Source organism: Corvus moneduloides, chromosome 8 (assembly GCF_009650955.1).
Source record: "Corvus moneduloides isolate bCorMon1 chromosome 8, bCorMon1.pri, whole genome shotgun sequence".
In the NCBI taxonomy this organism is placed as follows: Eukaryota; Metazoa; Chordata; class Aves; order Passeriformes; family Corvidae; genus Corvus; species Corvus moneduloides.
In genome coordinates this window covers 30,060,652-30,086,646 of record NC_045483.1, presented here as the reverse complement: position 1 = coordinate 30,086,646, position 25,995 = coordinate 30,060,652, and the positions used below count along the sequence as shown (strand labels likewise).

The 25,995-nt window shown below is 40.9% G+C and overlaps 1 protein-coding gene across 38 annotated transcripts in view; it reads left to right on the top strand.

Annotated features, from left to right (window-relative positions):
• ANK3 (ankyrin 3) overlaps positions 1–25,995 on the top strand; it is a 255,966-nt gene that overhangs the window by 40,618 nt on the left and 189,353 nt on the right. For 11 of the 38 annotated variants that reach the window (XM_032116022.1, XM_032116002.1, XM_032116019.1 and 8 more), the window contains exon 1: positions 19,639–20,071. The exons of 1 other annotated variant lie outside the window; for it this stretch is intronic. In XM_032116022.1, the coding sequence (XP_031971913.1) occupies positions 19,958–20,071 (114 nt within the window). In that variant the 5' untranslated portion in view covers positions 19,639–19,957. Of the gene's footprint in view, positions 1–19,634; positions 20,072–25,995 lie in introns of those variants that run through there. 26 more of the 38 variants (XM_032116005.1, XM_032116003.1, XM_032116001.1 and 23 more) reach the window with 11 other exon arrangements.

Here is a 25,995-nt window from a genome sequence, read left to right as displayed (position 1 = left end):
CCTTCCAGCCTGATGTCACAATAATGTGAACCTTCAAAGTGAAAAGCTACTTTCACAGGTATCTTAAAATCTGTATTGACAGGAGGTAGTTGGTATGATGTGTAATTTCACCATATCCTTAATTCATCTTTTTGAAGACTTTAAGGTAAAACCAGCTTGGTTTTGTTGGGATTTTTTTATGAGCTTTGCTCCTAAATTGGGCTGCATTCCTTACTTTTGGTTAATTTACAGTGCCAACTAGAAATATTTTGGTAATGTTGTTGTTCAGTGAGTATGCCCCTGAGGCATATTTTGACATGGTTGAGTCCCTCTGCTGCTTCTTCTTGCATGGCCTTGACTATTTGCCTATGGCTTCATCTGTGCCAGGTATGACACAACCCTTTGCAGTTGCCAATGTGAACAGCATGTCCTAAAAGCAGCATGATCCAAAAGGGGAGGAAATGTTCTGCTCGGGGCCAGGTTTTGAGTGGCTTTGTTGAAATCCAGTCTCTGTTCTTACAATGGTTTTGCAGAAGCATTCAGTAAATTCTTGGCTCAAGACTTTTTTTTTTGAGACCTTTGCCTCACTTTTATTTATTTACTCATTTACTTATTTTAAGGTGCCCAGTGCTTGCCTTCTGCTCCTAGGCGCTGTATTTTCATCACCATGGTGAACAGTGACCTGAAAATTCACCTACTCTGTAGGATTGGGTGAAGTCAGCCTTTTCCAGTATCATATATATGTAGGATAGTGGTAGTCGCTGGGCTGCCTGCATTTTTTAATGTCTCTGCTGCCTGGATTTCTACTTGTTCTATAATTTTATCCCCTGCCAAAAAGAGGATGATAAATGATGCTTTGGGTTATTCACAGCTTCCTTGAGAAAGATGTAAAATATGAGCAAAACGTGAAACCATTGCTGATCCAAGCTGAGTGAGTTTGTTTTAATAATAACAAAACAAAAAAACCCACCCAATATATTGCCTTGAAATTTGAGCTGGAGAGAACTGGGTTTATTCACTTCTTGCTACAGTGCTCTTTTATGAAAAGAGTTTGAAGTCCCAGTGACGAAAATAACTTTATTTCTTGATTTGATGAAGCAAATAAATTCTGAGGTGTATTTATTAATTCCAAATACAGAGCTGAAGTTTGCTGTGTCTTGTGATCCATGATGGCTGAAGTTAGGCTTGTGGGAAAGATTAATACTGGAGAAGGCAGAAGTGAAGTGCGTGCATTTAAACAGATTGGGGTGGAACTGCAAGGTTCTCTTTTGCCTCTGAAGGAAGACTTAAGGTGTAAGTTCAGCAGGTCCTACTCAGTTATGCTGTGCTATGTTTTTCCAGCAATTAGTCTCAGCCCACTTCAGTTTTCACACTTGTTTTTTGTTATTGGTTTGCTTGGTTTTTGGGGTTTTTTTAATGGTATTGGCATCAGCTAGCTTTTGCAATTGTGAAAAGAAAGGTCTTAAACTTTAAGAAAATGGCTGGCCATTATAATAAAACTGCAACACCTTACCATAAGAGTCAGGAAGCAACTCAGAAGGATTTTACACTCAGTCATCCAGAAGTCAGATCATTGTGAAGCAAGGAGATCGTTTGTAGGTTAGAGGCCGGAATTCATCACTTCACCTTCGGAAATGCCTAAACCCCCTTCCCTGCTGCCTCTTTCAGCAGATTGTTGGGAAAGCCTTTTAAACTTTAGGGTGACTTTCCACCTGGGTTGTATTTAACTGATGGTTTTAACAATACAGGCAAGTTTCAGCCCCTTACTGGCATGCTGCCAAGCCCCTGGATGAGGGAATATCTTGTTGCTCTTGCTTCTGCCAAGCTGTTAGTAGCTCCTGTTATGTCATTTCCAGAAACTCTTGTCACTCTTGTCTGAAATAAATTGAGCATTCATTTGTCTGTTGCTCACTCTTTCTTCTGTACTGCCATTTGCAAATGGCTTTCTTGACTTGGTGGCATTTCTGGGAACATGCTTTTAGGTTTGCCTTGCTTTACTTTCTATCAGTTACTCAGCTATTACTTCATTTGCCTCAGTGGAATGACTCCTGATTTGTGCACACATAGAGTGAGATCAGAATTGCATCCTTTGTCCGTAAAAGCATTTAAAGATATCCAGTGATTTCAAATCCTTTGTGAAGTTTGACTACTATTGAAAAATACGTTGTACTCTTGGGGAAAAGATGAGAGTCAGTCAGTTAAATCAGAATTGGATAAAGCAGATGAAGAGTAAATATATATAACTCCTCTTTCCTGGAGGGGAAACTAGGCAAGATTAATGCCTGTCTTCTTTCATCTGGTGTATTTCAGTATTTGAACGGAGCCTTGGTGTTTTGGATTTCTTTACTTTTTTGTTTAGTAACAATTTAGAACGTGCAGGTATCTCCTTGATGTGTCTGCTCGCAGTCCAGGAGTGTGATCAAAAAAGTCGGTAAGTAACACTGGGAATAGTTTAGAAGAAAACAGAAAACAAAACAAAATTGTATTCCTTTGTTGAGTCTTGCATTGAGAAGAGCTTCTGTTTCTCCACTACCCCACATCCTACTTACTAAAAGAATGTAAAATGGGAATATGTTTTAAGAATTGCAAAAGAATCACTTCTTGTGTGAGGGGAAGTTAAATAGAGTAGATCTGTGCAGCTTGAAGAGGAATGAATAAAGGGGAATACGGTAAAGGTGAATAAAATCGTGCCTGACGTGGAGGCAAATGAGCAGGAATGAATCACTGGTGTTTTTATACAATTTAAAGGAAATAACATTTCTATGTGCAAGGCGCAGTTAAATTGTGGAGCTTTCTGCTGTATGGGTATGAATGCAGAAAGTGTCTGTGCTTCCAGCAGCAGTTCCTGCTTCCAGCCTTACTTGCCTACTCATTTCTCTGTAGTCACATCTGTCACTTTGGAGCCACCAGGTGTCAGTTCACGCAACCCCTTCATAACCACAGGCCTTGGAAGTGCTTGTCAGACACCTCAGCCAAAGCCTTGCATCGACATCAGGCTTCCTTTCCATGCAGACTCCTGGAGGCTGCCATCCCTTCTAGACAAATGGAGAGTAATAAAGGACTGCCTGCTTTCTTATGCCCATGATGGTCCTTCTCAATTTTTCCTGCAAAGCTCCTATGGGATCCTAGAGAAGTTTGTCTTTATTACCTCTGGCCCTAATCTTAGACCTGCCAGGTGGCAGTGAGTATGCTCAGGTTTGTCTTTTCTGGCTTACTGTTCTTCAACCAACCCTGGTCTTGCTGGAACTTCTCCAGTAAAACCAAAAACCCACCTCAGCCTCAAACCCCAACGATTTTTGCCTTTATTGTAGCTTATACTCTTCAGGTTAAGTAGAAATGGACCAAAGGTCGTTTTCAGAGAGGGAAAATCCTGTTCCAAGTCCTTGAACATAGCCTAGTCTCTTGGCCAGGCCTTTCCACAGGGCAGGACACGCTAGGTGCAGGTATGTAGATGGAATTTAAGCAGTGTGAGCATGGCTCCTATTTCCTTTCTTGGAAAGGAATTCTGGACAAAAGTGCTATCTAGCTATTTCTTGCTCTCCCTTGATTTAAGGGTCTAAGTTATGCGGAAAGAGTTCACCCAGGCCTCAAAATTTGCTGCTCATCAAAATCATCTGTTGTGACAAGGATATCATTTAGCTAATTTTTTTTTTTTTTTTTTGTCTGTGATGTTGATAATGTTAATTGTCCAAATTTTTAAATAGTTCTCCAAAACTGAAATTCCTTCACTTGGCAGATTTATGCATAAGGTTATAAAAGCTGTCCACAGAAGCACGGCTTTGGGGAATATGTTTTTCTCTAGCAAATTATTTTCAGTGCTAAGAAATAGGAAAGAAGCAAAAGTATTTTGGTGCTTTGGAAATGAAAGTTCTGGAGAATTTTAGGTTTATGCTGCTGGGTCAGATTGCTGTGGTAATAAACTGTGTCCTCATCTATAACTTTTAAAAAAGCTATGTTAAATAATCTAGTCAATATACTTGGGTGCCTACTCACCACATCTGGGTCTATGAGTCTGATGTTTTCCTTAGCAGACTTGATGACAAAGGTGAAGAATATCTTTGATTTGTGCTTGGAGCTTAATTAAAAAAAAAAAAAAAAATTGAAACTTACTCAGTACCCCACTGTGCAGCTTTAAAGATTCTTTAAATAAGACACCTTTTCACAGTGGGGTCCCTTGCATATATTTTATTTTTTCTTTATTTCTTTCTCTTTTTTTTTTTTTTTTTTTTGTTAAATATAAGTTTTAATTGGAACTTCTTAAAATGGTTTTGATGTGTCAAAACATCACAAAGAATGATCACAAGAAGCAATGTGGAAGACTGTTTTTGTTTTCCTCTTGTGGGTCAGGCAGAGATGTCTTGCCAGTTCTGGTTGGTAAATCCTTTCTTCATTTGACTTAATTGACTTGGTTGCACTTTTTGCTGATGTACTTTAAGGCAGTAATTATCTCTGTTTCCAAACTTCCATTTGGAGAGCAGTAGAACATGGTAGGAGTGCACTTTGTAGGTAGGCTTAATTTTTCTTATCAGGTTCTTAGTATTATCTGGTAATATTGACTGTATCAATAAATTGGGTTTTTCCTGTACAAGAGATTGCATTATTCTGAATCTCCACAGGTTTTGACTTCAAAATCCCCTTTGGGCCTTTTCAGTTTTGTCATCATGCAAGTTACTTCTATTTTTGATTTTTAAAAGCCTCAAGTACTGGAAGTTGTCCCACTGGGAGAATAAAGATCCATCCAAAAATCTGCCAACTGAAGGAGAACATTGAGGGATTCAGCCTTACTCACTGTGATCTCTTCTAGATGCCCTGAAGATTACCCAAGCAAGAAATTGAAAATTCGTCTTCCTGTTTACCTATTACTGGGCTAATTAATTTTAAGTAAAATTTAAAAAGTGCAGAGAGCCATTATTCCACAAAGTCTCTCTGATGTTGCTGTCGTTGTGCCTTGTGGTGGGGAAGTATTGAAGTGTAGAGAAAAACTGGTTCTTCTTACCTTTTATAACAAAATACCTACAGTTTCCCACAGTGCTTCTGCTTTTCAGTCTGTGTGTGCAATTTAACTCTAGTTTCCCAAGGAAGTGTAAGCCTACACAATCATAAAAGGCATTTTGTGAGCTGTAGGGAATGTGTCAGAGGACAGGATGCTCTGCGGATTTTGTGGTGTGGGCAGGGACCTTGAGGCGTGGTGAGGGTGGGGACACCAGCGCCCAGGGAAGGACTGGAAGGGGCTGGCAGGGGAGCTGTGGCCTGAAAGGGATGGGGGGGACCTGAAGCTGTTGTGCAATGAGTACTGTGGAGACACATCATCCAAGGGGATATGGAAAATCAGACTTAATCAGCTCTGCTTTTCAGGGAGCAGCTTGTTTAAATTTGAGACATAACGTGGGAATTTGGACAGTTTACCTGGGGTTGCAGATGGAGTGAATTCACATGCACATCGGACTGAGTATGTCATTCATGGAGTAATGGTTTATTTTTTTTTTAGGAATAAGTGTGTCCTTCAGAGAGGCTCCTATTCATATCTGTCGTGTCCTGGCAGGCCAGCCCCTACTCCAGGCAGCATGACAACAAACTGCCAGAGTGCTTTTCCTTTTTCCTGCCTACAGCAGGAGCCAGGCTTTGTCAGGGAGGTCGGGCTGTCCCAGAGCTGGCTCCAGCAGCATTCCAGGAGCTGGCACACACTGGTGCTGTGGCAGCTGTTCTCTTCTGCACTGGGGCTGGGGCTGTTGAAACCTCGTGTGCTGTAAAAACTAAAAAGGATAGACATACTTTCATGACATTTTGGAGGGTGGCACTGTGTATCCAGTGCTTAAAACAGGTGGGAATGAGACTGTAGGGTGGATATCCAGCTGGCAGCAGTCCACAGCCTTCCCTGACACTAGTTTGAACTGATGATAAGTCTTGGCTGGTGCTTTTAAGTTGTTGCAAGTTCTTCTCTCTTCCTTGACCTATTGTTGTGTGTGAACCCAGTCACTTCACCATGAAATATATTAATGTCTTACTAAGGAAAATAGAGAGATGCTTCAGTTCTGGGGGTGTGCTGCTTGTAACAGCTTTGTCATGGGGCAGTAGCTTCTGCCCTTTCCAGAAGAGACAGTGGCAGCTCATGTGTCAGGGCACAGTGAACACACTGCAGCAAGGGTGCTCTTCCTGCCTGTCCTTCAGGAACAGAGATCTCTCATCTGATGTTCTTTTTCATACCTTGGGTTTTTCAATGGGTGTTGATGGAACACTGATGAATGCTTCCTTCCTTTTTGCCTGAGTTTACATGCTTAACCAGACCTGTGGCTGGTGCTAATTTTCACTGCTTTGTTAACCCAGAGAAAACGATAGAACTACACTTAAAAACAGATGGTGCCAGGCCTCCAGTAAGAGAGGAGGGAAGGGGAAGTGGTGGCAAAAGGCATGTTTTATGCCCTGGTCTCAGTGCAGAATAGATTGTAACCCGCTGCCTCTGTAAAGCAGAAATTAGATGGAGAAAATGAGCTACGAAACATAAAATTGCATCTCAATTTTTATTTTATTTATCAGGTGCATACTGCTGATTTTTACTACTGCTGTTAACTCTGCTATTTGTTTTGAATTAATGGTGGAATGGGAGATGTCTTCATAACAATAGGAATTGTAGTCTGTGCTATTCTGTCTACAGAGGAAATACATAGGTTTTGTGGCTTGAAAGCAAAGGCATAAAAAATAACAAGATTATACCCTGCCTGCATTAACAGCCAAGGGTTGGAGCTGCAGAGTAGGATTTTCTTCAAATGCAAAGAGCGAGTGTGCCTTGTTGTGGGTGTGAGAGTACCAGCAGCATTCTGGATCTTGGAGTGCAGTGGTGAGATCATGGTTGTCATAAGAGCTGTTATCATGATGAGACAATTATTCAGCCTACGCACTGGGAGCCTGTGAGAACTGGCTGATTCTGATTAGTGCTTCTCTTTTTTAAAATTTTTTTGCTGAATAGTGTGTAAGTTGTTAATTTACTGTTCACACAGTTCTTGTGATGCAGTCCCAAATTTGATTTTCATTATCGCTCTGGCTGTAGCCTCTTGCCAAACTACACAGCGACTCAAACTGCAGTTGTACTGGATTGTGGCCTCTATAGCTTGAAAGTTTGTTAGTCTGCCTTTATGCAGCCTGTGAATACCCTTCAGAATATACACTGTAGCTCTAGAAAGCAGCTCTAAGGCTAAAAATTGAATTTTAATATTTTTCTTGCTTTCTTAAGTATGTAATATATGCTTAGAAGAGATGCATTATCAACCACTCTGATTTCTCCAAGTAGCTGTAATTCTATGCAGTGGTTTTGCAAGTTAATGCCAAAAATGTTGCAATGTCCCTAAAGAGTCCATGTAAAGTCTTGATTTTCTGTGTGCTATCAAACAGAGCATCTTAATGTGTAGGAAGAAAATGGTGCCTAGTACTCCATCATAAAAAGGTTTGGATTGGGCTGGAATGGACCTGAAAGATCATCTCACTCTGACCCTCCTACCGTGGCAGGCACTGGTATGAGACTGATGGGTTCCCTGTATTTCCCTGGATGGTCTTTTTAAAAAAATGGGGGTTGTGCTTCCCTTTTTCCTGTCAGTGGGATCTTCACCAGCCTACCACAGCTTCTCGAATATGGTGGGTAGTGGCTTAGGAGCTTCAGCTGCCAGTTCCCTCAGGACCTGCAGTTGGATCTCGTCAGGTCCCATGGACTTGCGCACCTTCGGGTTCCTCGGATGGTCTCAAACAAGATCTCCAGTAGTGGGCAGTTCCTTATTCTCCCAGGCCCTGCCTTTGTCTCCTGGGACTCATGCAGTGCAGCTGGAGCATTTGTTGGTAAAGGCTGAGGCAAAAACCTTGTCAAGTATCTCAGTCTTCTCCATATCCCGGGTAACCTGGTTTCCTGTTTCCTTCCAGTGAAGGCCCACATTTTTCTAAGTCTTCCTTTTATCACCAACATACCTATAGAGGCTTTTCCTGTTGCACTTGATGTTCCTGGCCAGGCTTAGTTCCATCTGGGCTTTAAATTTCCTAACCTGGTTCCTGGATATAATTTCTCTGTATCCTTCCCAGGCTACCAGTCCTTGCTTCCACCCTCTACAGGCTTCATGCTTGAGTTAATCCAGGAACTCCTTGTTCATCCATGCAGACCTCCTGGTGGTTTTGCCTGGCTTCCTCTTGTTGAGATGCATCACTTCCGAGCTTGTAGGAGGTGCTCCTTGAATGTCAACCAGCTTTCCTGGGTCCCTCTTCCCTCTGGAGGCTTTATCCCATGTCTCTCTACCAGGCAGATCCCTGAAGAGGACAAAGTCTGCTCTCCTGAAGACCAGGGCAGCGAGCTTGCTGTGCCCCTCCTTGCTGGCTTAAGGATCTTGGACTGCATTTTTTTTAGAGTTCTTTAGTGTGCCTGTAACTTAGACCAGGCTTCTCAGCATATTGTATAGTTCTATATAGTTTATTGTGTTTAACTCCTCTTAATTTTTAACCTTATAGAATTAAAGTAGGTTTTTTAAATTCTATTTTTGATACATAGAGAAATACCTTTTTAAGACTTTCAGACTTGCCAGAATAATTCAAACACATCACTGTTCTCTTTTGATTTGGATCTTCATTTGGAGCTCTGCTTCTGATGATGTGAAGCAGGTAATGGTCATAGATTTTTGTGTTAAGAAAATACATTTCTAACTGTCAACCGTACTAAAGTATACAACACTGAAATCAATAAAATAGTTTTGTACTGTCTCAGTAAGGTTGAAGTAAGAACAGACTTTTGGAAGCTGGGATACCCCTTGATCCAGTGCTCATAGGATTGTCATGAGCAGCACAGATGTAAGGATTGCTAAGGGGATCCTAATACGTATTTTACTTGGGAAAGTTGTAAAGTTTCCATTCTGGTCCCTTGCGTGCTGTTGAAGAGGTTCCTTATTGTTAAAAGTCCTCATAGTATCTCACCCAAATCTGGTGGCTGCAACTGAAACTTGCTACTCCTCTTACTATCCATAGTAATGGTGGAGAACAGACTATTTTCTTCTGCATTTTGTAAGGTTTTGATGGACTTGAGGACTGTTGCCATGTTCCATCAGTCATCTTTTCTTCAGGCTAAAGGAGGATGTGTTTTACAGACTTCTGATTGCTCTTGTTGTTTCCCAAATATTCATATCTTCCTGGCAGCAGAATAGCAGAAGTCAGTCACAGTATACCTGCAGCTTTGCAAATACTAAATAGAAGAGAAAGATGATTTCACTGTGCAGGCTGTACTTCTGCACTTTACTCTGCTGCTTGTCTTTTGTCCTGTGTTGAACCTGCAAGATTTTATCCCCCGCAGACAATGCTGAAGAACAGTTCTTATTTGCTCTCTAGCCTGTGTAAAAACATTTTCCTCCTTATTTCCACTGCAATTTGTCTGTATTGCATGGGGTTTTTTCCCCCCCACACCATTCCTCTGGTCTTACTTATCATTTTGGTCTAAACTTTCACTCTTTAACATGCACATGCTTCTTGTAATTTCATGTTTGTATTGATAATAAACTTTTCGTATTGCCCAAATCATTAATAAAACATTGGAGAGAAGCAAATCCAGGACAGACTCTTGCAGAACATCCATCCTTTTTGACAATGAATGTTAATATCTTGTTCCTGAGTTCAGTTACCAGGTCCCTCTTGGATTAATCTAACAATCTTTTCATCAACACCATGTTCCTTACCTTGCTTATGAGAATGTCAGGTACAAGTATTGCTGTTCTCCAGTCTCCAATGCCTGTTGCCTTTCCATGAAATAAAATTAAATTAATTTTATGCAGTTTCCTCTTGACAAATCCAGATTAATTGCAGTTCATCCCAGTAACTTCCAGGTAGTGATAGATTCAGATACAGATATGGGAGGATAGCTAGGACTGGAAATTTAACCAGACCAGTGTACAATTTTATTATCTCCTGGTTTTTTGCATTTTCTTTCCCCTCCCTGTTCTAGTTTAGTACTAATTTGGTCTTCAACAGTCTTTTGCTATCCTGCCTATTTTCCAGGAAGTCTCAAACCACCCCCCTGCCTCCAAAACCAAACCCAGAACATCAAAAAACTCTAGTGGCTGGAATTTCATCTTAAGCCTATGTAATTCCTGTGTCCTAGCATGAACTGCACAGAGTTATTGTTGTTATGTACCCCTGTTGTTATGCACCTGTTTCAGTACCCTTGGAGCTGTTCTGGGCAACAGTCCTTGTATGTTTTCTTCTCTTCTGCTCTGTGAAGTATTGATTATTTAAAGTTTAGGTTTGTTAAACATTTTAGTTGGAATTTATTCTATCTTTAAAAAGGGAACAGTCCCTTTATCCCTGAACAGAATTTCCGTGTAACGTTCCTCCTTCTCAGCCCCTCCACAAGCCAGTTTAAGATAAATCATAGGAACATAAAAAAATAAAAATTGGAGAGTGATCTTTAGTTTTTATGGAGGTTTGCCTCCAGTCTCCTATGGGTTTGCCTATTTTGGGGGGAAAAATAAAAATCCAGAAGGGCTGGTGTGGGGAGACAGGCAAATGAGCAAGGATGCAGTGCTGGCTGGTATTTGTCTTTGCTAAGAGTGTGTGGATATGCATGTCCAAAGTTATTTATTACTAACCACAGATTCAGAGAAGCATTCAGGGTTGTTTTCTGAAGAAGAGGGATTTCACAGTTAAAGCAATAAAATCTTCATATCTTCAGCTGACAACTTTTTCCTAGAAGTTTAGTGCTGAAATAGGACACAGTGTTCCAGATGAGACCCAAGCAAAGCTGTGTAGGAGAGAGAGAGATTTCTTTCCTGCGTCTTCCAGGCTGTTACTTTTGTGTTTACATCCCCAGCACATAAACTTGTGTTGATGTACGTTGTTTGCCATGCAACACAAACTCAGCAACTCCCCCTCCAACTTCATCCTCTCCTGTTTGCCCTCCCTCTCTCTAAAGCAGGAGGGCTACATTGCCTCCCACCCTCTATGTACTGTGTGTGCAGCTTACAGGCAGATCTGGACAGGAATTGCCTCTCGCTCTGCTGTTCTGAATAGGGCACTAACATTACCTGGGCTTTCAGGCATCACATCAATGCACCTATTCTGTGATAATTGTAATTATTACACAGGTAAGTGGGTTTTTTTTTATATGCCCACTTGCTCTTGCCAGGCCAAGAAAGAACTTGGCCTCCTGTGAGCATTAATAGCTTTATGTGACATCTGTGAAGAAACAAAACATTTCTGACTTTTTGTAGTGGCAGTGATTTTTAGATTTTTTATGAATCTTTCGTAGTTACCTTTCTTGCTGCAAGGGTTTCTTCCAGCAGGATTTTAGTATCAAAGTACTAATAGCTGGACTTTGTTGTTTGGTTTGGGATTTTTAGGTTTCGGTTGGGATTTTTTTTCAAGTGAGAGATAATCTCTGTTCCTAAAATTATCCTGAGGGTTTTTTTTAAATATTGGTTGTTATTTTAAGGAAACTGAGAATTTTCACATGCCATTGTTTTAAGTGTAAACCTGTAGATTTTATGACTGGTACATTAATTTACTTACGAGAAAGTGAGAAAAATGTCACCTGAAAAATATGCATTTGATACCCTTCTGCCTCTTTTTATTGATTGCTAATGATTCTGCTTTTTTGCATTTTTCTCCTATAAAAGTCAACTTACTGCTGCATGGAGCATGCAGAACACTTAAAGCACTAAAATCTCACTCGGGCAGCATGTTAAGATTTTAATGATTCCCTCACTTAATTATGGAGGCAATCCTTTGGGAATGAGGCAAAGATGGTCATTTCAACATAAGAAAAAGAATAATGAATAATTAAGGAATCTAGTTAAATGAGTTTCTTATGCTGGAGTGGGTTGGAGGTTTCTTTTTCGCTTTTATATTTTCATTTCAAATATTTCCTTAAAGGTTAAGAAATGGTGTGTACACTGGCAGGGACTGGTGTCTTCACTGAAAATTCTGCACTTGGTTTGGCTAAAATGGGAAGTTTGCAGTTAGAGTGAGTAAATATGTCCTCTGTACTTGCTGAGGGAGCCTTGGTCCAGCACTCAAGTGTGGCAGTGATCAGGGAGGGAACTGAAACTGCAGCTCTCCTTGTTGGCTCACGTGTACCTGTTGTCCTTGTCTTAGGAGTATTGCATGTTAGTAGTAGATTTTTTACATACACAGGTAGTTCAGGGATGTTAAAAATGAGAAAACCCACCTACCCTACAAACAAGCTGAGGAACCATTTTCCTTCCTTTCTTAAAATTTCTGCGTTTTTGCGCCACAGAAATTCAACCAAAAAGTTTATACTGTTGAAAGCCTTGGGGCAGCTGAGGAATGCTGGAAACTTCCAAGAGCCTTTCTTGTGACCTTTGCAGATGGGTCCTTCATTACACTCATTCAGCAACTTTTTATTTCAAAATAAAACAAGTAAGTTGCTCCTAATGCACAGAGCTTGGCAACAGGAAAATATGCAGGCACTGGGTCAGTCAGTTGGCAGTGGGTGGGGGAGAATAACCTATTTCAGAAGGTGATGAAGTGCTGGCATTGTCCACAGTTAAAAGTACTTCTCTTTTTGGAGAGGTAGGGAAGGTTGAATGATATTTTCATGATCACAGTATCTTGCTAAGGCAGAGAGGCCTAACGCCCCTGGATGCTCATTGTGCAGTCATTCATGGAAAGGCTCACTTGGTCAAAATTTCTTTGAGCCTAAAGTATACATTTTTGACCCAAACCTAACAAAAATAAATGAATACGAAGTAAAGGGTACTGGAAAGTGATCTACTAACTACAGGCAAAGGTGTTGCATCTATTTGTGACTGGTGCCATCCCACTCTCTGGTAGCTTCATTTGCTTAGGCACATTTGCTTCCTGGCACCTTTGCAGGTTCTGCAGTGGTTTTTAATAAAAGCTTTTCGTGTAGCTTTTATTATGATGAGACTGCTGCTGCTCCAGAAAAGAGACAGCAGGCGGGGACTCAATGCTGAGAAACTTGAAATACCACAAAGACATTTTCTGCTGCTGTTTTGGGTTATTTTTAAACCACTCTGAGACAGGGAGTTTTCCATCGGAGATGAGCAGGGAATAACTCATCTTGTATCTGGGGGACTGGATGACCTGGCAGAGGAGCTTCTGAGAGCCTCCTCCTTGATACCTGCTTTCCTTATGTTGGAGGAAACCCCAGCTCGGGCTCAGTGTTTGCTGGATGTGTGAGCAGATTGCTTTCATGTGTTGGAGCAGAAGTTAACAGATGCAGCAGTGATTAATTGACCACTCATGGTGAAGTTTGTAGCTGAATCATAAAATCCTGATGAATGGCATTTTGCATTTCTTTTTTTGAAGCTCACCAGGACAGGATTGATCCTCCTATCACATCACAGACAGCATTCAATTTCTGCATGTGGGAGTGCAAAGCTGATTCCAACCCTGCCTATTTTTTTACCTCCTGTATATACAGGGGTAGCTTTTCCTGGCTCTCTTGGTGTAATATGCAGATACATCTAAGGAAATTTTGAGATCAGAACTCAGTTTGGTGCCCTGTAGCACCATTCCGCTGACCTCCTGGTCGCCCTACTGGGGCTTGCAGTAGCTAGGAGAGCGTGGTGGACTAGGCAAAGAGAAATAATTAAAGTTGGAATCGGAGGGAAGTTAGTATTCTGAATGTACAGTTTCAGTAGTTCCAAGTGAGGGTTGAAAGCTATGTCACTGTGTTCTAGTGTCAGTCTGGGATAGAACTTCTACCCCTTAAGATGTGTGGAACCAGTTCGATGCCATTTCCTAGGGATCTTCATCAGCGTCCCTAAGACGCTGACGCTCTCCATGGGAGTTTCAGCCCTGGTTGTAGTGTGGTCTTTGAATTGCAGGGGAAAAAAAGTACAAAGGCATTTTTCAAAAGTGTGTGCTTGCTACACTTTCAGTGGCTCCCAGTAAATGTAGGGTTTTAGCAATATTCTTCTTGGCAGAGGAAGAATGGGAAGAAAGTTTTTGGTGTGTGTGCTCAGCAACAATTTAGGGGTTATATATCTTTTTCTCACCAGTATTCCTTGCATTGGGTAAGTTTTCTGGGCTGCTCGGCAATTCCATCCACAAACCCACACAAAATCTATCTTGCAATTAGTGTGCCTCTATAAATAAGATACATAGGTACCTTCTTCTTAGTTTGTTATGAGTCAGAGATGAAACTCTTTACACCATCTTCACAGAAGAGTTACTATTAATTTGTCACCGTGAGCTCCCTTTCTCTGTGTAGGCCTCAAACAAAATCAAAACCCTGTTTTGAAAGACAGGGTTGGTGATCTCCAGGTCCTGAGTGCTCTTCAGTCTTCTGAAGTCCTTCCTCCTCTGCCTTTGCATGAGCACATTGTTCCCTTCTCCCAGTTTGTTTGCAGGAGGATTCACCATGCTTGCGTGGTGGCCTGGGACAGCTGAAGATTTATTTCCCCATTTCCCCTGCCCCTGAAACCATGGATTGAGTGAGCCCTGAGTCAGCTTTGAACTGTCTGGATTTACAGTGCAAGTCTTAAGGGCAAACAAAAACCTGTAGTCATTTTCATGCCTCCAGCTTGGAGTTAAAATTCACAGACGTGACAGCCATCCTCATGTTCTGAGTAAGCTGGACCACAGCAGGTGTAACATCATCAGTTAAGCCAAAAAGTGTCATCCCTACATAGGGAAGTAGTAATTTTGCACTTAATTCTACGAGCTCAAAAGTGGCTGCTGCTTTGATCTTGTTTCAGCTCAGAGGGCAGGTGATGTGTCTGGAGAGTCCTTAGTGGAAAACATGTTCTATGATTGTTTTCTGTGTGGGTGTTTCGGGGAGGGGTTGAGGTTTGGCTTAGTTGTGGTTTTTGTTGTTGTGGTGGTTTGTTTGGGCTTGGGTTTTTGTTTGTTTGCTTGTTTTTGTTTTTACAATTGTTATCATTTCTACCTGAATTTCCAGTAGGAAATTTAAGAAGGGTCATTTAAGAAGTAGTAAGCCTCTGGCCTTTATCACTGCATCCCTGAATTTGTGTCATTTCCAAAGCATTTTTTAAGCTCTTGTGCCCTAAAGAAGTCAATTAAGAAACAGAACATAATTCAGTGCATTTCCACATTTTATACTATAAATTCAAAGAAGTTGAGGGGGTTATCACTGTAAAAGTGGTGTATAAAGTACAATTTAGGTATTTTCCTGCTCTTTTGTGTAGTGCATGCGTTCCTTTCTGACTGTCATGTTTCCCCAGTTTCTCTGGGATTGTTATTGCCAAAATAGAATTCTGCTAGAAGAAGCAGGTGGTGGGAGAAACTCAATGCAACAACACAGAAGAGCCAAGCAAGCCTTAACTTCTCTTATTTTCCATTCATTTACAACTTAGTGGCCTTGATTTTCTGCGTGTTTGGAGATGGGTCCATCCTATCCTGGACATCAAATGTGTGAACAGGAGCTAAAAAGTAAAATTAAATGCTAAATAAGCTTTTAGTCTTGTTTGGTACTTTTTGTTTGATTTTGAGACACAAGGCCTGCTAGTCTAACGCATGAGCAGATGAACATTATGAGACTCGTTAGAAAGTTTTTTATGGTAAACTTATTTTCACAAATAATTTTTTTTTTATTTCTTCTACCTTGTATTCTCCCAGAATGTTATTTTCATGAATTGGTTTATTATTTCCAGTAAGTCTTGTTCTTCTTTTTTTTCCCCCTTCTCATTTCTATTGCTTTACTCAACGAAATAATCCAAAGCAGTGCAATAGGGGCATGTGTTCTGCACCAGAAACCTCAGAAATTAAGAATTTAAGAGTAATGTAGTAAGAATTGGATTTCTTTTTCTCCATGTGTTTTCCTTTCCTTTACTCTCTTCTATTTCTAGTCTACTTATAGTGGTCTTTTCATCTTTGGGAAAATGTAGCATACTTTGCTTACCAGTAAAAGTTTTCATAGTGACCTTCTAGCACTGTGTGTGATTAAAAATCTTTTTGGATCCGTAGTGATCTGAGAAGTGTAAATACTGAATGTTTCTATGGCGTTCCATCTTACCTAAAAACACTTAGATTTTCATAGAGCTATTTTTTGGCATTTTCTCAATAAGCCAATGTTTTCATGAGTGTCTCATCTTTTTTTTCTAGGGCTGTATAATTTGTTTAAAAGAACTGTAAAAGTGATAGTACTATCTTTGCTCTAGAAGCTGCTGACCAATTGATGAATTAACACCAGTAATTAGACTGTGAACATCTTTTCCCCCTATAACTTGTGGGTTTTTTCCAAATCCATCTCAATGTTATATGCTAATGCTGTTTTGCAGTCTCTTGAATCTAGTTTTAACAGTGGGACTAGCATCTTAAACTAAACCAAATGACACACTTGACTTTCAGGTTGATAAAATCACTTCCAGCCATTATTACTATGACTTTGTGAGCAGATGAAGCTAAGTAGACGTTATCCTTGTGCTAACAGAAAGTGTAAATTTCCCATTGTTCAAGTAAGATACAGTTTATCATTCTTTATCAGGACCCTATGGATTGTGCTGAAACACTCATTGGCATTTCATTAACTTTGTAATTAAGGGTGAAATCAAATAGCTTAATTATTTTAGTGAAGTCTGAAAAGAAGCACTTAATGAAGATTTCCAGTACCCAATTCCCTTGGAGTGAGTTATGACATATCTGGCATGAAAACCTTCACACTTCATCCAGCTTTCATCTGGCAGTGCCCTGTCACCTTCCAGTGAAAGGTGCCGGTTCACCATTTCCCCAAAACCAGGAGTTGTACATACACAGTCACTCTTCCACAGAGGTCTGAATCTTTTACTCACACTTCTTTTGTAACCTCTTTTCTGTTTGAGACTATCCCAGCCTATAAGCTACACAAAATCTCCCTAGTTAGTGTCTCTCTAACTATAAGGGATCTTTTTTTTCTTATGCTGATTTTTTTTTTTTTAATCATTGCTTTACTAGCTAAAACAGTATTTCTCAAAACCCTAGCTTGAAAAGGCATTTTCTCTTTCTGAAATCTAGTTCTGGAGGAGTTTGGACTCTCTAGTTGAAGCAAGGATTGTAATCCACATAATAAAAACATCTGCATGTTATGTCCAATTGATTAATTAGCTGAAAAGATCCTTGGGATGAAGCAGTCTTGGCTGACAGATAAAATCCTTCAATTTATGCATATCTCAAGGGATTGGGTGAGTTCACTTATTATCCTCATTTCTTAGCATTATTCTCATTAATAAAAGCTTGGGCTGCTTTCTACCTTCATAGAATACAACCTGTGCATAAGGTGGCACTTGGGCTTTAAGCTGGATATGTGCATGGTTTTCTTTGTGCTAACATTTTTGAAAGTATGCTTCAAGTATTTTTAACACCTAACACTTGATAATGCATCATTTGTATTTTCATTTAATGAGGTTATTTAGGCATAAATTACAGGCTAGTATGGTTAAAAGGCTTATAGGACGTCACAGGATTAGCCAGCAAGCGGTGAATGACAGCAGCATTCACTTCAAGTGTGGCTCAAATAAAGTTGGTTTCCTAAGGCAAAGACTCATGAGTCTTTCAAATCCAGATGGAAATGTGCTGGGAATAAGAGGGATCCACCTCTATTGAACTTTGTTGAATCCACTTTCAGTTCTGGTTCTGCTGTATTTTCTAAGCACTTCTGTGCTAATAACTGCGTTATGTCAGACAGGGGAACTAACATCAACTTTATTTTACAGAGAGAGAACTGACTTTCCGAGAGGATAACTGCCAAGGTCCTGCAGCCAGCTTGCAGGCTAGAAAGTGAAGCTTTGGGTGCTTTTTCTTTGCCTTTTTTTATTTTATTTTTTTTAATAGGCACGAGGCAGTCTTCCATTTCCCGCCAAAACTTGATAGTTTGGCCACCGTCCTTCTTGAAGTACCTTCTTCAGCCCCCATAAATCAGCAGCCTGGCTAGCTCCTCTCTCTAGTAGGGCTCCTGTGCTAGAGCAGAGTCTCCTCACTGCTGCCGTGGGCTTCCTTGGAGAGCTGGGCCAAAATCTAGGTGCCTGCCTGAGAGTGGCCTTTGACAGCTTGCAGTTGTGCCTTGCAGTTCAAAGCATCTCTGGGGCGTACTCTTTGCATCTCTAGAAACGTGTTTACTCAAGTCTCTGCAGAACATCAAGAAGTGGGAATTTGCTGCTTCCAGTTCAAAACCAGGCATTGCCCAAGTGCAGCACTCCTCTTCCCACAGCTTTCCAAAGTGGCATTATATGAGGCTTCAGAGGTCTTTCAGTGGTGGAGGGGGAGTATGGAGAGGTACATGCTGGTGTATAGGTTTTATAGGTGGTGTATAGGAGCTTTGGATGCACACAGAAACCTGTGATTTTACTGCAGCAGGAAGAAAAATCCCTAAGGTCACATAACTGTGGCCTCCATCCTTGGGCATTTCTTTAAAGTCACTCCAAAAAAATCAACTTTTTAAACCCAGTTTCCTAGCCTGGGAACAGGAGACAGGCAGTGCACTATGTACTGCCTTTTCGACAACATATGATGTGTTCAAAGCAGTTTCTGTTTTGGTGGTTTAAAATACTATTTTTCTTTTAGCCATGTTATGTGAAAACTCTAAAGCATGTTGCTTGCTGGGCCTCAGCAACGAGAATTCAGAAAATGTCTCTCAAGTTCAGGGGAAGAATATTTACAACCGTGTGAGACATCTCTGGGTTTTATGTTGCGCTGAGAAGATGCAGCCTGATTTGGCTAGTTGCACTTCGAATTTAAATTTAACTTCATTTTTACAACAGAATCTGATTTTTTTCCTTCTGGAAAGAAGTGCTAATACCATGTGAAATACTCTGGTTTCACTTGGAGAGACTTTGGGGTTTTATCTGAAAGAGATTAGACTGCTAATCTTCATTACAGTGAAACATGCTACTAGGAACAATGGGAAAGGTTAAAAACAGCAGTCTTGAGGCAAGCTGCTGATTGTTCGTATTTGTGCAGAAAAATATGGTTCCATATTTACTAGATGCTTGCTCTGTGTTCATCCTAGTAAAAGATCCTCCTGCGGGCCTTAATACTGCTGCTATTTTACCTCCCATAATGAATATTCAAAAGCTGCAGTCATTGAGGACTCAGGTGGCAAAAATAGTAAGATGATTGAAGCAAGCCTTGACATAAAAGCCTAAAAGTACATTTCCAACTACATGGAAATAGTGCCGATTTCCCTTTCTGACCACGTAAATGAACGGTGCCAGAAAATCTCCCATGAATTTAATGCCTGTTTCACACACCAGTGTGATTGCATCTTTCTTTCAGTATGATGTGTTGTAATAAGTATGTTTAAAAAAAAAAAAGAGGGGGAAAAAAATACAACAGGGCTTTCTGTAATCCTCTCTCACAAAATGTGTTGGAATTGAAAAATGGGTATAAAGGACACACTGTTAAGATATGGCAATGCATGCATTGTTTTCTACATAATGCAGTCAGAGTCTCCATGGTAGAAAGAAATTTTTATTTTATTTTTTTTGTCACCATCAGCAGTTAACCTAAAGTAGGAGCTGCTCCATTTCGTTATAGGTTAAATGGCTTACTACACAAAACTAGCTGAGAGACGTACAACATTAGCACTGCTATTTTTAATAGGTTTTAAAAACGTGCTTGAAGATTAGTGATGAGAAAACAATGCAGCATATGTTATTGTTCTGGAATTTTTTTAATAGAAAGCGCTCCTTTTCAGCATTCCCCCTTCAGTGGAGTCACTTAGGCACTTCCAGCTGGTGGCAGGGGATACAGCCATAATACAGCTTTCTCTGTCCCAGCTGTCTTTTTCATTACGTTAAATGCATTATGATGGCTGCACTGTTTTACAAAGGTGCAGGTGCAGAAAGGTATAGGAAGAAATCTGCAACTATGTGTTTTTGTAGTGACTGCAAGCTTCTGCGAGATCTCTGAATCCTGAATGTGTTCCTGGCTCTGGTCACAGATTTCTTTCCAATCACTGGAACATTTGCTGTAAGGGCTGGCTAAAGGTGCCCGAGGAAATCACCTTTTACAAGGGAGCATTGTTGTAAAGGATTTTTAATGCATTATGGCTCACGCAGCATCACAGTTAAAGAAAAACAGGGATTTAGAAATAAATGCTGAGGAAGAAACTGAGAAAAAAAGAAAACACAGGAAAAGATCCCGGGATCGGAAGAAAAAGGTATCTAGATCTGTGCCAAATTCTGAACAGGGATTCTTTTGTTTTAATTTTCTTACCTTGCAATTGAAGTATCAAAGCTTGTTCTTGCCTGTAACTTGGTAGCTGTCGGAGTAATTTGTTAACATTGTAAAATAGCATTTGTAACCACGGTTGTGGGGTTTGCAAAGCAATTGAATGTTTAATTGGAGGTTAGTTGATTGCAGTGATGATGCAGAAGGTGTGCATTCATTTCCCACTTATGTTGCTGTGATATGCAAACTGTCTGTGAGTTGGAAATAGTTTGTAACCATCATGTGAGGTTTAATGCTGAGCTTTCTTGTAGGTTTAATAGCAAAGCATAGCATAATAGTTTAGTCTTACATACATGTACTTAAAAGGGATGTGTGTAGAGGCAGATTTTTTTTCTTTGTGTTGGGACTGTGTCACATGTCTGGCTTCTGAAACATCCATTTTTGGGATAATGTTACAGAAATAAGGTGTTTCAGTGTTTCTCTTTTTTCCTAACGGTGAGCTGTTTTACAGAATTGAGCTGTAACAGTCTGTTATTAGCAACTTTCTTTTGTTAGGGAAATACGTGGCTGAGATTACAGAGCCTGGTTTTTCTCTGCTGTAGATTTGATTTAGCTGCAGAAAACCCTTCAGCAAACTAGGATCTGAAAAATTCAGTAGGCACTGCATTGCTCATTGTTCAGGTCAGGAGCCTCCGTGTGATTCCAGGCTTACTGTTTCTCTCTAAGGTATAAAGCAAAATAGTTATGGTTTGTGGCATAATGACAGATAAAGAGGCCAGCTACTTTGGCAGCTCTGAGGATATGTCCTTATAAATGACATCTTGTACTCTGCTCCATAGAAATAAGGCCCTGCCACGATTTCTTGTCTTTGGCTGTATCTTATGATAATTTTTTCAAGAACATATCAAGGAGCCAGTTGTCTTTACAGAAACCTGGGCATGTAGTATTTCTGTGTGCCTTTGTGAAATCCCCCTAAGGGGGGGATTGGATAATCTTCATATGCTCAGAGAAGCAGTGCATGTGCTTCCTAAACGACATGTAGATCTCCTCTAACATATGTGCATCCTTTGGTTGGGCGAGAGTCAGCATTTCCCTGCCCTTTCCTCTTTTTCTCTCTGCTGTGGCAGTACTATCCATGATGAAAGCACTGAGAAACCCACTGCCTTCTGTTCTAGCCAGCACATTAGGAGACTCTTAACATGCTGCAGTACATTTGCTGCAGCCATCTACACTGTCGGTATTTTTTCTGTGTGAATGTATAGATCTTCTGAATCATTTTCCAGGATAAAGGACAGTATAAAGAAGTTTCTGTCTTTGAGGTGAATTTTGAGATGCTGCTGTTTGAAACTGGCCTGAATTAGTAATATTTTTCTTGCCTGCTGTTTAGGTTATGTGCAGGTTTGTAATGTTGTCAGGGTGGGTTCCCTCTGCCCCAGCTGAAAATGACCGTAGCAGTAAGGAATTAATTGTAGGAGCTGTCCCCTCAGCCCATATTTACCTATGGCTTGTGAGCTACAATGTGCAGTCTCTCAGCTAACTCTACTCATGCTGCAGGAAGCCCACGTTGTACTTGAAGTGCTCAAGTTTAACAATAGCGTGCCCAACCAGATCCATGCACTGTCTTTGTGTGAGGGAGCTTCCTCACAACTCAGAATTAGAACAATATAGAAGGGATACAGCAGTGAGAGGCTCTTGATTCAGTGAGGTGAGACAATTGCTTTGTGGACAAAAATGCTTTATTGTTTATACAACACTGCTGTAGAGAGGAAATCTCTCAGCAACCAGAGTGGCACATGGATAAATATCTGTCTATTAATCCCAAATATATGGATTTCTTTCAGCATTTTATTTCTGCCTCTTAAGAGTGAGAGAAAATAGAGAGCTTTTGCTCCACCAGATGCTTTTTTTGGGTTCTCCCCCCCCCCCCACCCCACCCCTTCGCATCAGACTGGAATTTGGTAGCTTATTCCAGTTTCTTTCTGAGTTTCCTTAGGACTCTGCAGATTCAGGACAGGTAGAGGCCCTCTCTAGTAGGAGAATGGAGCAAAACCTAGGAATTGCTTCACTTAACTCTCATACATTTGGGCATCAGTTGTCCCACATCAAAGACATGGTTTTGTTACCCAGTACATGGGGCGTAGGAAGTCCAATAATTGTGGTTGGCCATTTTGTACTTTCCTGACTATTTAAAACATTTTCCCCCCAAATTTTCCACTATGAGTTGTGAGTCACTTCTTGTTCCTCTGCACCACCCACAAGCAGGCAGTACTTGGGGATTTTTTTGTTGATCACATGATACTGCACAAAGCTTACCCTTTGCTTAAGCAGCATGCAGAAATATCCTTTAGAGTCTTCCAATCACATCGGAACAACAAAGAATGCTAATGGTTCTGGATAATTTATACAGTAAAGAGCCCAAGGCAACCAATGGTTAGAAAGTAAGCCTGGTGGGATCAGCCAGTGTCTTAGCCTTGTGTGATACTAGCAACAGTCATGCTGATTTATGTTCCTGTTTAGTTGGAGGATGGCAGTCCGAGGGTAATATTTCACTGCTTTTGACTGGTTAAGCAATTTACAGTGTAATAATGTTCCTGTGAAGGCTTGCTTCAAGACTTGTATGAGAGAAATGACCTTTTTAAAAACATACAAAACAAAAACCTGTGTTATGTCCCATCCCATTTAATTTCAAGGTGAGATATTTTTGAATTGCAGCACTTAGCTCTGTAGAGAGGCTGTGCTTCTGTACCCTATGGCCCCACCACTCTGTTTGCCTGCATTCAGGACATTCCAGTCATTAGCCAAAGGATCTAAAAGATTCAGAGCTTACCCAGCTTAACTCAGGCAAGAGAAAGGGATGGGGCCAGCAAGTGAAGGATCTGCATTATACAGGTTTCCCATTTATTCTGTTGAAGTTTTTATTACAGCTTCATGCAGTTCTGCCTCTGGACGGTTGTGCAGTGTCCTACACTGCAAATAGTTTGAGTACATCCAAGGGCACACCTGACCTTTTAATGGTATCACAGAACAAGCCAAACCGCTCTGAAAAGTAAGTGATGGATAGGATGGCTTGCTTGATACTTTACAGTGCAGCTCTGTCATGCATAGTTTGGTTTGTGAAAACTGGAAATTGTTTATCCTGTAATAATGTCTGGACAGCAATTGGTTGCTTAGTCAGTGCCTTTCCTAAAATAAAGGTGAAATCTCTGAGGAGTTTTTTGTGTTCTCTGTTCGGTACCTAGTAGAAGAGAAGGACAGGTCTTGGCTCATACTCAATGGTTTATGTTTTATACAATATTTAGTAGGACTGAAGTGGTTTCCATTTGCGTGCAGTGCTCAGGAGCTCTTGTGTTCTTTGGGAACAGGGAATAATTTGATCATAATGCAAAGCCTGGCTGCATACTGTCCCTGAGATGTTAAAGGCTGTTGTCACAGCCCTGCTGCTGCAAACTTGTGGGCAGCAGGGAAAATAAATCCTGCTAATTTCATCATAAGACTCATGGTGTTTGAAGGTTTTACTTAACTCTCAGGTATGCTGAAAAAAATTGCCTTGCAATTTCCTAATGGATATAAATTGAAATGCTGTGTCAGGAATGATCAGCCTGTAGGTGTTGCAGCTGCTCATGTGGCTTTGAGGAGTTTGTGCATCTTCTGGGCTGGGCTGCCAGCTCCAAGGGCCTGTGAGAGATGTCTTGGGCACAGCAGAGCTGGGAACACCTCCCAGGGGCAGCGGGACCCCAGGAGGGCATCATCATATCCTAGCTGGGAGATTCCCTCCTTTTCCTTTCCCCTCAGCTCTCTCAGGGCTGTCAAATGTTTTACAGATCTCAGCCATGTGAAGGTTTTAGTACAAATGTCAATTTCATGTGCAAGCAAGTCTAACAGGTAAAGCTCTTAACTCAGACAATAAGTAAAAATCCCCATCCATTTTTTTAAAAGTAGCTTCATTGTTTATAAACAAATCTTGATTAGAGATCTGTTTCATGGCTTCTGAACAGTTGAACTTGAGCATAGTAGAATCTAGACAAGTTGAGTACGAGTAATCGTTCTTTAACTCATTTGTGTTAAAGCACAAACCAGGCAGATGTTGCTCTAACATCTGGGAACATGACCTATGGTAAGTGAGAAGATGGTGTAGATTAAGGGTCTGAAAGAAAAATTAAGTCAGTGAATCTTTTCTAGGTGTGGGGAAAATTTCAGCCATATCCTTGATTTTAGACATGATGTTCTGTCAGAGGCAAATGAAATAGAAAGGTATTTTTGATAGATGTTTAGGGGCACTGGTGGATGGGATATCTACTAACAATGCTGTATTCTTACCAGCGTGGAGCTTGGTGGTGAAAGAGTTTCTGTTCAGCTGGAGAAACAATTCCTTCTTTGAAGATGACCCCTAAGGGACTGAAACTATTGCGTTGTATTGTGTGGCAAGCACTACAGCATCATTTGAAGTGGGCACTGCTCAGCATTACTTTGTTGTTTATAAACCCAGAAAAAATTTTGCGCTGTTACATTTTTATTTAGTCGGGCTGAGAACATCTACCTTTTCCTTTTCACCTTCTTGATGCCTCAGGGTTGTGCTGTCACAAGGGATGGCCATTAGTCACTAAGCAAGTGTCACTTTGGGTTATAACCTGTGTTGTGCCAAATGCTGGCAGCTTGTGGAGGGAGGGGATGAGCAAGAGGAGGGAGGACCAGCCATGGGCGGCCTCACTGTTACAGAGAGGTGCCTGCATTACTGGATTTACAGCTCGACTCTCAGGCAGTGTAAATCAGTACTGTTGCTATTACCTGGTTGGTATTAACACAGAGTCTTTTATCCTGTTTTTTCCACCCAGGCTGAGTTGTTTTTTTGGTGTTTGGTTTTTTTGTTTGGTTTCTTTGGGATTTTTTTTGAGAGTTGAGGGAAGGGGAAATGGGATGCTCTTGAAAGTAAAAGAAAATTCCAAGACGGTTAGTGAACAGTGATTTAAGAAGAAAAAAATTTCTTATATGATTATGAGTGTATGAATATTCAACCCTGTGCCAAAAGTCAAAACTCTGCTAATTTCAAGCTCTTAACTTGCCTGAATTGATGGCTTCAGGATAAGTAATGCATACTTTGATGCTATTCCCTTTGGGCGTTTACTAAATGTTTGTTACTGTGAGCCAAAATACTTGTCAACTAGTGGAACTGACTGAGCACCTGCTAAAATTGAGTGTTAGACTCAGTCAGACCTAGTTTGACTGGAACAGGCTGCTGGGGGGAGGAGGTGAGTTGAGAACTAGGCTCTTGGTGGATGATGTGGAACATGTGTGGATGGAGGAAAGAAATAGAGAAAAAATAAAGTCTGAGTTGTAAGCTGTATTAAAAAAAAAAATTACTGCTCACACAAAGCCTGATGTATTCTCACAGTGATTTGCCTGAAGTTCAGACAATAAAAGGCTGGATTTGCTGCTGTTCAGGAATTTGTGCAGCTGTTTAGGCCACTGGTAGAGTGGTGTCAGGGATTTTCTGGCTGAGGAGTGGGACTAGCGCAGAAGTGCCTTGTGAAGGCAGAGCACGGGGCCTGCAGGGTTTGATGGGCTCCAGTGTTCCTGTCCAGCTGGAAACCTCTCCGGCCTTTTAGCACTCTATACAAAGAATCCCTCCCTGTTAGACTGGGACGTGCTGGGGAGGCACTTCAGCTGATGAGCTTATGGACCAGCTGCCCCACGTTGTTCCTCACCTCAGTTACCTAACGCAGGCTACACCCATGTATTTTAAATCCAGAGCTATACATGCCTTCAGAGGATAATTCAGTGTGTGTGGGACAAGTTAAAGGAATGCCCTCATTTTCAAAGTATTGAGTGTCCTCCAGCCTTGCAGCTTCGGCTCTGGGCATTCTGCACATCAGGCTCTGATATCTCTGGTGGATGTATGGGCTCGTGTAACACTTT